Raw genomic sequence first — 14,525 nt, 5'->3', positions numbered from 1 at the left:
AACTCTCGGATTTTAACTTTTTTGCCTAACTATATAAAATTAAAAATCAACAACGGTGGTTTAAAAAGTGTGTGTGTGTGTGTGTGTGAATATATATGTGTTTGTTTTAGATGCATGAAAGTTTCTGAAATGTGACCAGGTATAAAAATTATGCTTAGTCGGGCAGGTGAATTTTCCACTGACCCCTGTGTCATCAATGACTCAATTGTTTAATTGATCTTTACTCTTTTCTTTTTTTTCAGAAAAAGGAAAACAAAAATGTCAGCCAGCAGAATTTTCAGTGGTTACCGTGCCCTGGGGTACGTGAGCACGGATGTCCCTCTTGCAACTCGCTTTCACAGAAAACACAAGGAGAATTATGTCGTCACTTCAGTTGGTGGCTCATTCCATGTTTACAATGTAAGAAACACTTTCTCATTTACCATTGAACTGTTTCATCTCTCATAAAGTCATTGAGCATCTTGGTTTTATTTTCATTGTATACTTGTCTTTTACTCATTCTTTCTTTTACCTCACTCTCTTAGTTTGAATTTTCACTGTCTCAGACAGTGCATCTTTTTGTCTGTCTTCTCTTCCACCCCGCTTTTGCAACTCCCTTTCCCCTCTCTCTCCAGCCTTTTGCTCTTCTCTTTTAGCAGTTTTACTGTTTGTCTCTTTGGCTTGATCCTTACAGTTACATTAGTTTTTTTTTTTTTAATTTAAAAGAAGTGTCAGCGTGTTTGCATGATCAGAAAATTAGTATACATGTATGCATATATTTGAAATGTCTCACAGACTGTCGCATGACAGTGTAAAACTAAAAGTGTGCATTAGGTTTGTGTGTGACCTTCTGCACATTGGTTTTTGTTCATGTTATGTATAATTACATCTATTTTAATGGATGCATCCATGTTTGTGTGTGAACGTCACTGTCTGAGTTTGTGTGTGTGTGTGTGTAGTTTGTGTTTTGATTTTTTTAATAACTGATGTTACATTGTTAGTGTAAATTTTATATGTTCTTTTTTTTCTTTTTCTTTTTCCAGTGCTCAAAATTGGGAATCGTCAGTGTCAGTAAGTACAACTTACATTCTTTAAGATCCTAATACAGTATTACTATTAGCAATGCCTTTTAACTTAATTTAAGGTTTCTCAAGTTGTGTTTCTTTATGAAGTAAATGAAGTGGGTTTTTTTATGATTCATCTTTTTTTTCTTTTTTTTTAAACAAAATATCTCAATGGTTCTAAATAGAAATCACTTAATGAAAAACAAACAAACAAAACAATCTAGAAAAATACCAAGAGACACTGTTCTACTTCTAGGCTGGAAAAGAATCAATTGTGTTAATTATCATAGCACAATTTCAGTTTTTGTAGCTCATTGTGTAATAATGATAATCATGAACATAATATGCACGCACAAAAAAACACACAAAAATCTAAAATTTGAAAACTGCTCAAACTTTGTCAGTAAAGTTGCCAGGTATTCATGACGAGTCGTGTCCATTTCACCATGGTTGATATTTAGTTGAAAAGGAAACAACAACAACAACAACTGATTAGGTTCACAGTTGGATTTGATGCCCAGGAATTGCCAGGATTAAGGTTGGAATGAGATAATGCCCAAAGTTTCAGTTTTTCAAGGAGGCGTCACTGCATTCAGACAAATCCATATATATGATACACCCCACTGCAGGGCAGATGCCTGACCAGCAGCATAACCCAACGCGCTTAGGCCTTGAGCGCATACATACATACACACATATATGTATATATATTTATTTGTATACCTATCAGAATGGATTTCGTCTACAGAATTTTGCAAGAGGACAACACTCTCATTGTCATGGGTCCTTTTTCAGTTCGCCAGATGTATGCTGCACACAAGACCTCGGGTTTATCATCTCATCCGAATGACTAGACGCTCAGTCAAACTTGGGAGAAAGGGCAAGAGTGGGATTCAAACCCACACCCTCACAGACTCTCTGTAATGGCAGATGAGCATCTTAACCATTCTGCCACCTTCCTCCACATAACCAAAAGCACATCATAAGCTGATACCATAGTGTTGTATTTTCAGGTGACATTCACCCAGACCGCATCAGTGTTCTGGCAACGAGTCAGCGCCACATTTTTACCGCCTGTCAGAATACCATTCGCTGTTTCGACAGAGGCAGAAAGGTCGGATTTTTTTGTTGCTTTGGTTGTTATGCTTATAGACCACTTAAGATTTTTGTGCTTACATTACTTACAGAGGCACATGATATGATCTGTGCTCTAGAAGTTGATTAGCTTTATGAAATTGCGAGCAAAAAAGGTAATCAAAAGAGAGGCAGAACATGCGAAACAGCAGGTTTCTTTTCTTTTCTTTTTTTTTACCAAATTTTTGCTTCTTTTTATTAATTCTTTAAAACTTTTATTCCTTTTTTTGTTGTTGTTGTTGTTGTGCACATGATGGCACTTCATTGTGCAGAATTTGATTATAGCAATGGAGGCTATCACCTGAAGGAATGGATGACAGGAAATGTTTTCTGCTTTAACCTATGTCAGTTGCCTTTGGCATTGCTCACAATTTCAAGTAAAAGATCTGTGCACATGCACAAGATCCAAGATGGCCACAGAACTCTCCAGTGGTCTACTGTAAATCACCCTTGCCTCAGTTTGACATGGTACAGTATATGTATCACCAAACATGGAATATAATACAAACTCCTCCTAATTGTGGCTGGTTTCCAGGATGTTTATTTGCCTTGACTTCCAGACTAAGTAGTAAGATGTCATACAAAATGTATAGAAAATCACTTTCTTCTTGATGTAACCCAAATTTGAAGTTGTATGCAATGTAATTCTTTCCCATGTGAAGGGGACTTTGACAGCGGGATGAATGTTTTTTCAGAAAATGTGCAGACTATGAAAAGCACAGGTTTTGTGATTTTCTTACCATTATTATTCTTAGAGAAGGTAAAAGGAATATTAAAAGGAGTGGGCTTAATGACTTATGTCTGTTGTATAATTATTATCATGAAAGTCACTAATATTTCCATTCTTTACAGCAGCCTGTTTTTCTGTTGTTCCGATTGAAATTGTATTTTGTTTGCATTGAAAGCAGCTGGAGCACAATAAAGTGTTACTCTTCAAGCACATTACCTTGTTTTGTGCTTGCATGTGTATAATGATTGTGTGTGTGGGTGTGTTTGTTGGGCAGGCTATCCACATGTACCAGGGTCACAAGCACAATGTAACGTTGTTGCTTCCGTTTGGTCGACACCTGATCTCCGTGGACAGTGGGGGTGTGATGCTGGTATGGGATGTCCACTCTGAAGGTGAGCTCACTGCTGTCTGTGTCCACAGGCTGCAGTTTTTCAATTTTCAGATCTGCCTGACCAGTAGCATAACCCAGTGTGCTTTGTCGGGCCTTAAGTGCATGCTTATATATATTTATGTAACATGGGTTGTTTTTCCAGTGTGCCAGGTACCTGCTGTACATGGGACCTCAGTTTATCATCTCATCAGAACAATGAGACGCTCAGTTCCATTTTCCAGTCAGACTTGGGAGAAAGGCCAAGAATGGGATTTTAACACACATCCTCATGGACTCTGTATTGGCAGGCGAGCGTCTTAACCATTCTGCCAACTTGCTCCAACAGGCTGCAGTGACCTAGTGTGGACATCTCTGTCTTGAGCGTGTACTGTGACTGTTGTCTCACGTGTAGGGAGGGCACTACATCTCTGGAGTGTGTACTGTGACTGTTGTCTCATGTGTAGGGAGGACACTACATCTCTGTCTGGAGTGTGTACTGTGTTGTCTCATGTGTAGGGAGGGCACTACATCTCTGTCTGGAGCGTGTACTGTGTTGTCTCATGTGTAGGGAGGGCACTACATCTCTGTCTGGAGTGTGTACTGTGTTGTCTCATGTGTAGGGAGGGCACTACATCTCTGTCTGGAGCGTGTACTGTGTTGTCTCATGTGTAGGGAGGGCACTACATCTCTGTCTGGAGTGTGTACCGTGACTGTTGTCTCATGTGTAGGGAGGGCACTACATCTCTGGAGTGTGTTCTGTGACTGTTGTCTCATGTGTAGAGAGGGCACTACATCTCTGTCTTTTGTGTGTACTGTCACTTGTCTCATGTGTAGGGAGGGCACTACATCTCTGTCTGGAGTGTGTACTGTGACTGTTGTCTCATGTGTAGGGAGGGCACAACGTCTCTGGAGTGTGTTCTCTGACTGTTGTCTCATGTGTAGAGAGGGCACTACATCTCTGTCTGAAGTGTGTACTGTGACTGTTGTCTCATGTGTAGGGAGGGCACTACATCTCTGGAGTGTGTACTGTGACTGTTGTCTCATGTGTAGGGAGGGCACTACATCTCTGGAGTGTGTACTGTGATTGTTGTCTCATGTGTAGGGAGGGCACTACATCTCTGTCTTTTGTGTTTAGTGTGGATGGTGTTTTCTTTGGTCTAGGCACAGTATGACTGTCTTGTGTGTGCGCTCTGTGTTGTGTCTGTTGTACACAGGTTATTTTGGGAGTGCATAAACTCCTGCGCACACACACACACACACACACACACAGGCGCACACCTATGCATCCACGCATGCATGCACAAGCAGTTAAGTTGCTCAAGGAGGTGTTATTGCATTTATACAAATCCATATGTTACTCCATATCTGCAAAGCAGATGTCAGACCATCAGTGTAACCCACTGCGCTCAGTCAGGCTTTGAGGGAAAACACACACACACACACATTTTAACATCATGTTCATGCGATAACACTTTTCATTTTCTTCCATCGCATGGGAAAACACTTTTTCAGAGAGTGACCGTGATTATATATATATATATATATATCTATATATATATATATCTATATATATATATATATATATATATATAAACTATATCTATATATATCTATATCTATATAAGTTGTTGTTTTTTTGTGCAGGTATTTACCTGACAGTGGAGTTTGACGTGAGCAGCTTTGAAATCACGGCGGCCGTTCACCCCTGCACGTACATGAACAAGGTGTTGCTGGGCAGCCGACAGGGCCCACTGCAGCTGTGGAACGTTCTGCGCAACAAACTGGTGCACACCTTCGCTGGCTGGGACCAGCAGGTCACTGCGCTCCAACAGGTCAGTCCACCGTCCTCCTCCTTTCGGTCAGTAGTGTTTGCTTCGGCTGGAGAGCAAAATCGGGAAATCGAAAATGAAACTTGTTTTTTATTCAACTTTCCTTTTCGTCATGAAATATTGTGCGTATTTTCACCATTGCGGTCAGGCTTGTTGTTGCTCAGGTTTTCCTTTTTCTTTATTGAACGCTATATTTTGTCTTGTTGCTTGTTATTGAATATGTTTAAGCCAAACTCTTTTTTTTTATTATTGAGGGGAAAAAGAATGAATGCTTATTTTGGCTTATTTTCGTACTGTCCTTGTAAAGAAAATCTGTAAATTTGTCTAGGTAATACAAGAAAATACAGACAAGCATACATGCGCATGCGCGCGCACACGCGCCTACACACACACACGCACACACACACACACACAAAGAGAAAGAGGAAAAAAGTAGATATATACACATCACATGGCATCAGTGTGTCAGGTCAGGGGCATAGTCCTTGCTACTGGTACCATGTAACTCAGTACTACCTGCCGCAGGAAGAGATAGTGAGGGAGAAATAGAGAGAGGATAGAGGGGGTCAAGAGAGAGAGAGGGGGGGGGAGGGAGAGAGACAGAGGTGCACTTAGACACACAGTTTGAGAGAGGGACTCACAAAAAGATGATTCGATTTGACTGATTTTTTTTCTTGTAAAAGTTTGTTAACCCTTTGCTGGCCACGGCACCTCAGACCATCTTTAAATGACCTGAGTCAAAATGCCCAAAGCGCCTGCTATCGGTCTGCAATATTTGGCACATACAGACATGGAACTTTCCATACTTATCACAAGAATTGTGCAAAGAATATAAGCCATGAGAGTCCTGATACTTTCAGACGTGCTCATTCGCAAGATCACAAAGATGTTATTTTGTATTGTAAGACTTTTTTAGGTAGGACAGATTCATAAGCAGAGACTGTTTATATTTTCAGGTTTTTATGTTCATATCTGTCACAGAACAAGTATTTGTGTGATGCAATCAGATTATCACATGAGCAACGCCTTTGGGCTATTAGCTGTTATAGAACTTGTGGTCGTGTGATGTAATTGTCATGTGAGCAGCACCTTTGGGTTATTAGTTGTTATAGAACTTGTGGTCGTGTGATGTAATTATCACGTGAGCTTCACAGAGATACCAGCTGTTAAGATTTTGCCGTGCTTTGTTACACTCAATCGCAGTTTGTTCTGACATTACGCCAACATCAAAATTGTTCCGAGTTCATTTGCAACTACATAGCATGGTCACATGCTTTCCTGCCGTAACATTACCCAGATGCTCTAGACCTGCTGATCACAATGCCAGGGCAGTCACCACTAACCTTGGTCTCCCGAGATGATGCTGAGTTAATCACTTGCATGTTTGTATGGTTTGTATGCCTTGTAGATGAAATGTACATTTGCTGATGTGGCTTGGAGTCTGAGTGTTTCTACAAATTCAGAATGTTCCTGCCAAATTTCCTGATTGTTCCTACAAACACTCGACAGGGGTTGGCATCTCTGGCTTCACTTTTATGTGGTGGTATGATTAATTGTCACGTGAGCATCATCTGTGTTCCCAGGCTCCAGCAGTGGATGTGCTGGCAGTGGGTCTAGCCGACGGTCGCATCCTGGTTCACAACTTCAAGTATGATGAAACCATCATGAAGTTCACACAGGACTGGGGCCCTGTCACTGCCATCTCTTTCCGCACAGGTCAGTAGTTCACTGAGCAGACACGCCACTTTCTTTTCTTTCTTTTTTGTGCTGCCCCATCATCTGCACAGTTTCAGTGGCATTGCTTCCACGCTGCTCATTCGAAGTCCCCTATACATGGACATACACAGGTTTGTCAGTCGCAGTCCCAGTGCCTGCAGTCCACAGGAATCCATCAATGGTAGGTCGCCAGGACGCCACACACTAGAGGAGACCCTGCACTGTTGCTGAGTCACTTCGGTGGTGTTCAATGGTACCTGTTCGGATTCAAGATACTTAGGACACCACATACTAAGCCCCCTACTGACGACAATAATGGCTAAGTCGTGGAGACATTTGAATTTTTAAAAAAATGTTTTTCTTCTGTTAGATGTAACAGTTGATAACAGAGTGGCTTTTTTTAAATTTTTTTTTTATAACAAATAACAGATTTATTAATACCTGTTCATGTTTGAAAAGTACAAACGTATAGCTGTATGCAAAAAGAATATCAGCTTGCATGCACATTTGTGATATATATCCACATGTAGTAAACATACCTGCCTACAAACACAAACAAATCTACTTTCATATGGAAATACATACATTTCTTTATACCTAAAGGTGTACAGGTGTGCATAAAAAATACATAATAAAAAACAGATAAAGAAAACACTACTATTGCCACTACTACTACCAACAAGAAAAATCATAAAAATAATGATCATAGTTTTATTACTTTCATGGCCATTATTAGTAGTAATTATATTACAATGCCAACAGCAACAATAACAATAATATTGATAATAACAATACTGATAAGTTTCAGTTTCATTTTCCTAACAAGGCATACAAATCCAGTACGCTAAGCAGACGCCTGACCATCAACATAACTCAACGCACTTAGCCAGGCCTTGAATGCATGTTTAAATACAGTTGTGTGTGTGTGTGTATGTCTGTGTGTGTGTGTGTGTGTGTGTGTGTGTGTGTGTGTATAGATAGATAGAGATATATATATAGATAGATAGATATATATATATATATAATTTTTTTTAAAGAATTTTTTTCTACAGAGGACAACATTTACATTGCCAAAGGTTCAGATTCTGTCTTCTCACTTTCTCTAAAGAAAAGAAGGCCATTTTTAATTCATTAAATGGCACCACATTTTGAAAACCTACATAGGCCATTTCTGATATGTGTGAAGAAAACAGTGAGGAAGGTTGGATGTGACTTAGATGTGATGTCACTGAATGCGGCTGCTGAGACTCTACTGCCGATGTGTCTGACGACAAATTTGAAAAAAGAAGCATAATGCCACCACAGAACCAGACTGAGCGAGTGTCCCCTTAGAGGTGGAGACTGCCACCACGTCCCTCCAGCGACAGTCTCCCATGAATCTGCCAATACAGAAGACCTTAGCAGGACTCGCTTCAAATATTAAAGTGGAAGGCGGTTGAAACACTGGGGACACCGCAAGCGCAGATTTCAGTGGATGTTTTTGTGGTTTGTTTTGCAGACAAAGCCCCCACCATGGTAACAGGAAGTGCTGCAGGCCACATGGCATTCTGGGACCTGGAGACAAAGTCACTGAAGAGTCAAACGCTGGAGGCTCATGGGAAGGCCGTCAGTGGCATGCAGTGTCTGCCCAATGAACCCATCATGGTGACGTCGTCTGGAGACAATTCGTTGAAAGTAAGAAAATGAGGAGACTGTCTTCCCCCCACCCCCCACCACCCCTCCCTTTGTGTCCCAGTTATGTGTTAGCTGCTTGATTTTTCTGCCTTGAATTTGGGTCAGAAATAGACAAGAGAAGACATTGTAAATGATGATGATGATATCCTGCTGCTGTTGACCATAGCATTGCTTGTTCATTCCTGGACTCAAACAAACCATTCATGTTCATGGTTGGTGCTTTCTGATGATCCAAGGCAAGTTTTGATCCCAGTACCTGCTAATTTCAGTGATCGATGCTATTCCTGGCTTTTTAAGGGTCTTATACTCAAAACATTGCATCATCATTGATACGGTATTTTCATGTGTTAATTTCGCCTGGTGTAAAAGTGAGTGCTGACTTTTGTGCAAACTGAATGCTGACTTTTGTGCAAACTGAGTGCTGTGCAAACTGATCATTATATTTTGTGCAAATTGAGTGCTGACTTTTGTTTAATCTGAATGCTGACTTTTGTGCAAACTGAATGCTGAAGTTTGTGCAAACTTTGTGTTGACTATTGCAAACTGAATGCTGACTTTTGGTCAGACTGAATGCTGAGTCTTTTGCAAACTGAATGAGGAGTCTTTTACAGACTGAATGCAGACTATTTTGCAGACTGAATGTGGACTCTTTCGCAGACTTAGTGCTGATTTTTGTGCAAACTTAGTGCTGACTTTTGTACAAACCGAATGCTGACTTTTGTGCAAACTTAGTGCTGACTTTTGTACAAACTGAATGCTGACTTTTGTGCAAACTGAATGCGGACGTTTGTGCAAACTGTGTGTTGACTCCTTTGCAAACTGAATGCTGACTTTTGGTCAAACTGAATGCTGAATCTTTTGCAGACTGAATGAGGAGTCTTTTACAGACTGAATGCAGACTATTTTGCAGACTGAATGTGGACTCTTTTGCAAACTTAGTGCTGACTTTTGTGCAAACTTTGTGCTGACTTTTTTCTTTTTTTTTCTTAGTGCTGACTTTTGTACAAACCGAATGCTGACTTTTGTGCAAACTTTGTGTTGACTCTTGCAAGCTGAATGCTGACTTTTTGTGGAAACTGAATGCTGACTTTTGTGCAGACTGAGTGCTGACTTTTGTGCAGACTGAGTGCTGACTTTTGTGCAGATTGAGTGCTGACTTTTGTAGACTGAGTGCTGAATGCTGACTTTTGTGCAGACTGAGTGCTGACTTTTGTGCAGATTGAGTGCTGACTTTTGTAGACTGAGTGCTGACTTTTGTGCAGACTGAATGCTGACTTTTGTGCAGACTGAGTGCTGACTAGTGCAGACTGAGTGCTGACGCACACTGAGTGCTGACTTTTGTGCAGACTGAGTGCTGACTTGTGCAGACTGAGTGCTGGCTATTTTTTTTCTTTTTGTGTGTGTTTTTTGTGCAAAATACATTGGTGAAATTGGTGTTGACAGGTCTGGATTTTTGACCAAGCAGATGGAGGGGTGCGTTTATTGCGGATGCGTGAAGGTCACAGTGAACCACCCAACTTCCTGCGCCACTATGGCAATGATGGTCGTAGCATCCTCTGTGCAGGTAAATAGTACTGGAGTACATCCAGGTACAGTATGAGAATCATCATGGATCTCTGTCAGTCAGTGTTGACCATGGATAAATCCTAGTTCATGTCTGCCTTCCTGGTACAGCGCTGCCTGCGGCTGAATAGTGATGTGTTAAGTGTTGGAGTTGAAATCTTGCGGTCCAGTACAGTATGACCTGTTAGAAGATCTTTAATTTTGAGTTGCTAGGATGTAACATGTCTTCATTAAAAAGTGTGTTTTGAATTGTTCTGTGTGGTGAATTGACAGGATTCCTAGCTGCTTCATAGAATGCCTTTAATTCTACATTTCAACTGATTGTAGATTGTTCATGAATACTGTATTCCACTGTTGTGTTGTCGTGAGAAAAAAAAAGTTTACAGTTGATGTAGGATGTTAGCTTATTTTTCCTCTAGTGTTCCTCCTCCCCCTCCTCTTTCCTCCCCTCCTTCTTCCTCCTCCCTCCTCCTCCTCCTCCCTCTCCTCCTCCTTCCTCCCCCCCTCCTCCTCCTCCGCTCCTCCTCCTCCCTCTTCCTTCTCCCTCCTCCTCCCTTCCCCCCTCCTCCTCCTCCTCCGCTCCTCCTCCTCCTCCCTCTTCCTTCTCCCTCCTCCTCCATGTGTTTTGCTTGGTGTGCAGGGCAGGACAGCAGATTTCACCTGTTTTCCACAATACACGACAAGCACAACAAGTGTCTAGGCAGAGCCTACTTCAACAAGCACACCAAGGAGAAGAGGGACCTGCAGAAAATGCCGCCCGTCACAGTCTTTGCCGCCGGTGAGTCGTCTGAGAACGTGCCTAGTGTGGGTTTGTCCACGTGGACAGTGTGAACAACAGAAAAGTAAGAATGGAGTGAGGGAGAGGGTGGAAGGACTGTCAGACTCTGAGAGATGGAGTGCTAGCCTAGAGGTAACGCGCCCGCCCAGGAAGCGAGAGAATCTGAGCGCGCCGGTTCGAATCACGGTTCAGCCGCCGATATTTTCTCCCCCTCCACTAGACCTTGAGTGGTGGTCTGGACGCTAGTCATTCGGATGAGATGATAAACCGAGGTCCTGTGCACTTAGCGCATGTAAAAGAACCCACGGCAACAAAAGGGTTGTTCCTGGCAAAATTCTGTAGAAAAATCCACATCGATAGAAAAACAAATAAAACTGCATGCAGGAAAAAATACCAAAAAAATGGGTGGCGCTGTAGTGTAGTGACGCGCTCTCCGTGGGGAGAGCAGCCCAAATTTCACACAGAGAAATCTGTTGTGATAAAAAGAAATACAAATACAAATGGAAACAGAGAGGAGGAGGGTCGGGGGGGAGTATGGAGGAGGGTGATGATGGATGAAGAGAGGTGAGAGTGAGTGCATGGGAGTAAGAGAAAGAGAGTAAGTCAGAGTTTGAAATATTGTAATGTCAGGCCTCTGGCCCATAGCATGAGTGATGACATGTTCTGTGTACAGGGAATGTTTACATTTTTGTAGCTTGCATACATGGAGTAAGAGAAAGAGAGAGAGAATGGTAATTTGGGAATGGTTTATTCACATTAGGCCTCAGCTCCAAGTGAACATGATGTAACTCAGTGAAACAACATCTGAACATGAACAGTGATAGCAAAACGTTAATTACATTCATTTTCCAAAGTAGCCACTCTTCTAAGCTTGAATGCCCTGTATAAAAACAAGGGAAAAATTGTAAATGTCATAAATATTGCCAGATGACATAAAGAGACTAAGTTTAAGTAGAGAGGGATGTGTGAGAGGAGAAAAAGAGAGTGAGTGAATGCGGAGAAGGGAGATAGCAGATGAGAGGGAAACTGGGGAAGCAAATGTATGCAAGCAATGTGCAGATGTTGTGATTGCAGTGTTTGAAAGTGATGCACAGGTTCTGTACAGCAACATTGATTGCAAGTTGATGAAATGCTCTGTTGACCCCATTTCTAACCTGGTGACAGGTTAAAATGTATGTATGCAGTGTGTGTGTGTGTGTGTGTTTGGTCACATTTTGGTGTGTGTATGTAACATAGATGTAATGTTTTATGTTAACAAAAGCGTTTTTGTAAGCTCCTAGAGCAGATTTCAGGATAGTGTGCTATATAAGTATCCATTATTATTATTATTATTATTATTAAGTTTCAGTTTCAGTCTCTGAAGGAGGCATCATTGCATTCGGACAAATCCATAAACGCTACACCACATCTGCTAGGCATGGACTATGTTGGCAGCTGAGTGTCTTAACCATTCTGGTCCCTTCCTCCTTCCTGGTGACAGAATCGAACCGGGAGAGTGACTGGGACAGCGTGGTGGCGGTCCACAGGGGCCTGCGCATGGCGACCACGTGGAGCACGATGAAGGGAACCATGGGGCAGTTCAAGCTGGACAGTCAGCGCTTCCACCACGGCAGTCAGCATCGCCACACCACCGCTCAGGTACTGACCCACTTCTGTAGTCTTCACTTCACTTCACTTCTGTAGTCTTCACTTCACTTCTGTAGTCATCACTTCACTTCACTTCTGTAGTCTGTGGTTTTGTGTGTGTTGTGTTGTGTGTGTGTGTGTGGTTTTGTGTGTGTTGTGTTGTCTGTGTGTGTGGTTTTGTGTGTGTGTTGTGTGTGCATGTGGTTTTGTGTTTGTTGTGTTGTCTTGTGTGTGCGTGTGGTTTTGTGTGTGTTGTGTGTGTGTTGTGTTGAGCTTTGTGTGTGTTGTGTTGAATTGCGTGTGCGTGTGTCTGTGGGCACGCGTGAAAGTATCCACCATGCTACTTTGCCTTACCACCAAAGCCAGCTTTGAAGAGAAAAAAAAATCCTGGTACTGACCAAAAGTGACATGCAGCAAACACAGTTTACATGAGCGGTCTGATCAGGAGACGTTTATGATATTGTCAACAGTTGATGGAACAGTATTATTTCAAACCAATGTTTTGTCTCTTTTTGGGGGGGTTGTGGGGGTGAAAAATGTTTTAAGAGTGGATTATTGACTGTGAAGCATTTCTTGTCAACAGGCTGTGGACATATCACCTTGCGGCAACTATGTTGCCATTGGCTACAGTTCTGGCCATTTGGACGTCTACAACCTGCAGTCAGGGAAACACAGAGGGTCGTTTGGCACACCTGTGGGTGAGTTGGTGGATGTTGTGGGCATGCCGGACACTGCCAGCTGTTGGGGAGTGGTCACTAGTACACAGGCACTCACAACACGACGACAGTTTTATTCAAGAGTGATGACAGGTGCAACAGATGAGTGGTTAAATTCTTGTGCTTTCAAAATGAGGGTGCTGGGTCCATCTGAGTGGTCATCTGAGCCATGTGGTCATCTGAGCCGTGTTGTCATCTGATTAGTCTGTCATCTGATTAGTCATCTGAGCCATGTGTTCATCTGAGCAAAATGAGGGTGCTGGGTCCATCTGAGTAGTCATCTGAGCCGTGTGCTCATCTGAGCAAAATGAGGGTTAGGGTTCACCTGAGTGGTCATCTGAGCCATGTGCTCATCTGAGCAAAATGAGAGTGCTGGGTTCATCTGAGTGGTCATCTGAGCCATGTGGTCATCTGAGCAAAAAGCAATAGCAGTGATGATGATAATGATAGTACAATGATGATAATCACATTGATGATAATGCTGCTGCTGCTGTTAATAATGATGATGGTACTGATATAATGATAATGATGATGATAATAGTGATAATAATAATAGTAATAATATTGTTACTACTACCACAACTGTTATTAATAATGATAATTCTAATACTTTTCATAATGATAATAATGAATAATGATGATAATCATTCTACTACTACTGCTAATGATGATGATGATAATAATGATAATAATAAATAATAACAAATATGTGGTGTTTGTGTGTTGTTGTGTGCAGCACATAGCAGTGGGGTGGAGGGCGTGGCCTTTGACATTGTGTGTTGTTGCTTGCAGCACATAGCAGTGGGGTGGAGGGTGTGGCCTTTGATGTTGTGTATTGTGTGCAGCACACAGCAGTTGGGTGGAGGGCGTGGCCTTTGACGTTGTGTGTTGTTGTGTGCAGCACATTGCAGTGGGGTGGAGGGCGTGGCCTTTGACATTTTGTGTTGTTGTGTGCAGCACATAGTGGGGTGGAGGGTGTGGCCTTTGACGTTGTGTGTTGTTGTGTGCAGCACATAGCAGTGGGGTGGAGGGCGTGGCCTTTGACGTTGTGTGTTGTTGTGTGCAGCACATAGCAGTGGGGTGGAGGGCGTGGCCTTTGACGTTGTGTGATGTTGTTTGCAGCACATAGCAGTGGGGTGGAGGGCGTGGCCTTTGACGCCTGCAACGTTCTGCTGATCAGTGCTGGAGGGGACTGCACTGTCAAGGTCTGGCACTTTGGGTCCCGGAGCAAGGCCCGCGTCCTGCTGAAGGAGATCAAATTGACCGACCACATCTGTCGGATACTGCTGCACAGAGACAGGTGAGAGAGGTCAAAGCATTACAGTTGTTATGGTATAACGTCGCAT

General features: G+C 42.3%; 1 protein-coding gene across 1 annotated transcript in view; it reads left to right on the top strand.

Annotated features, from left to right (window-relative positions):
• Nucleotides 1-14,525, top strand: part of LOC143289177 (WD repeat-containing protein 36-like) — a 32,387-nt gene that overhangs the window by 690 nt on the left and 17,172 nt on the right. Inside the window, exons 2-13 of the mRNA XM_076598103.1 lie at nt 243-399; nt 1,023-1,050; nt 2,057-2,157; nt 3,182-3,299; nt 4,922-5,109; nt 6,690-6,822; nt 8,321-8,496; nt 9,940-10,060; nt 10,700-10,837; nt 12,318-12,475; nt 13,047-13,161; nt 14,302-14,479. Coding sequence (XP_076454218.1) covers nt 259-399; nt 1,023-1,050; nt 2,057-2,157; nt 3,182-3,299; nt 4,922-5,109; nt 6,690-6,822; nt 8,321-8,496; nt 9,940-10,060; nt 10,700-10,837; nt 12,318-12,475; nt 13,047-13,161; nt 14,302-14,479 — 1,595 coding nt within the window. The 5' untranslated portion in view covers nt 243-258. The remainder of the gene's footprint in view (nt 1-242; nt 400-1,022; nt 1,051-2,056; nt 2,158-3,181; nt 3,300-4,921; nt 5,110-6,689; nt 6,823-8,320; nt 8,497-9,939; nt 10,061-10,699; nt 10,838-12,317; nt 12,476-13,046; nt 13,162-14,301; nt 14,480-14,525) is intronic.

This window comes from Babylonia areolata, chromosome 13 (genome assembly GCF_041734735.1).
Source record: "Babylonia areolata isolate BAREFJ2019XMU chromosome 13, ASM4173473v1, whole genome shotgun sequence".
Lineage (NCBI taxonomy): Eukaryota > Metazoa > Mollusca > Gastropoda > Neogastropoda > Buccinidae > Babylonia > Babylonia areolata.
Note: the sequence above shows the minus strand (reverse complement) of the source record. Positions and strands in the feature narration are given on the sequence as shown.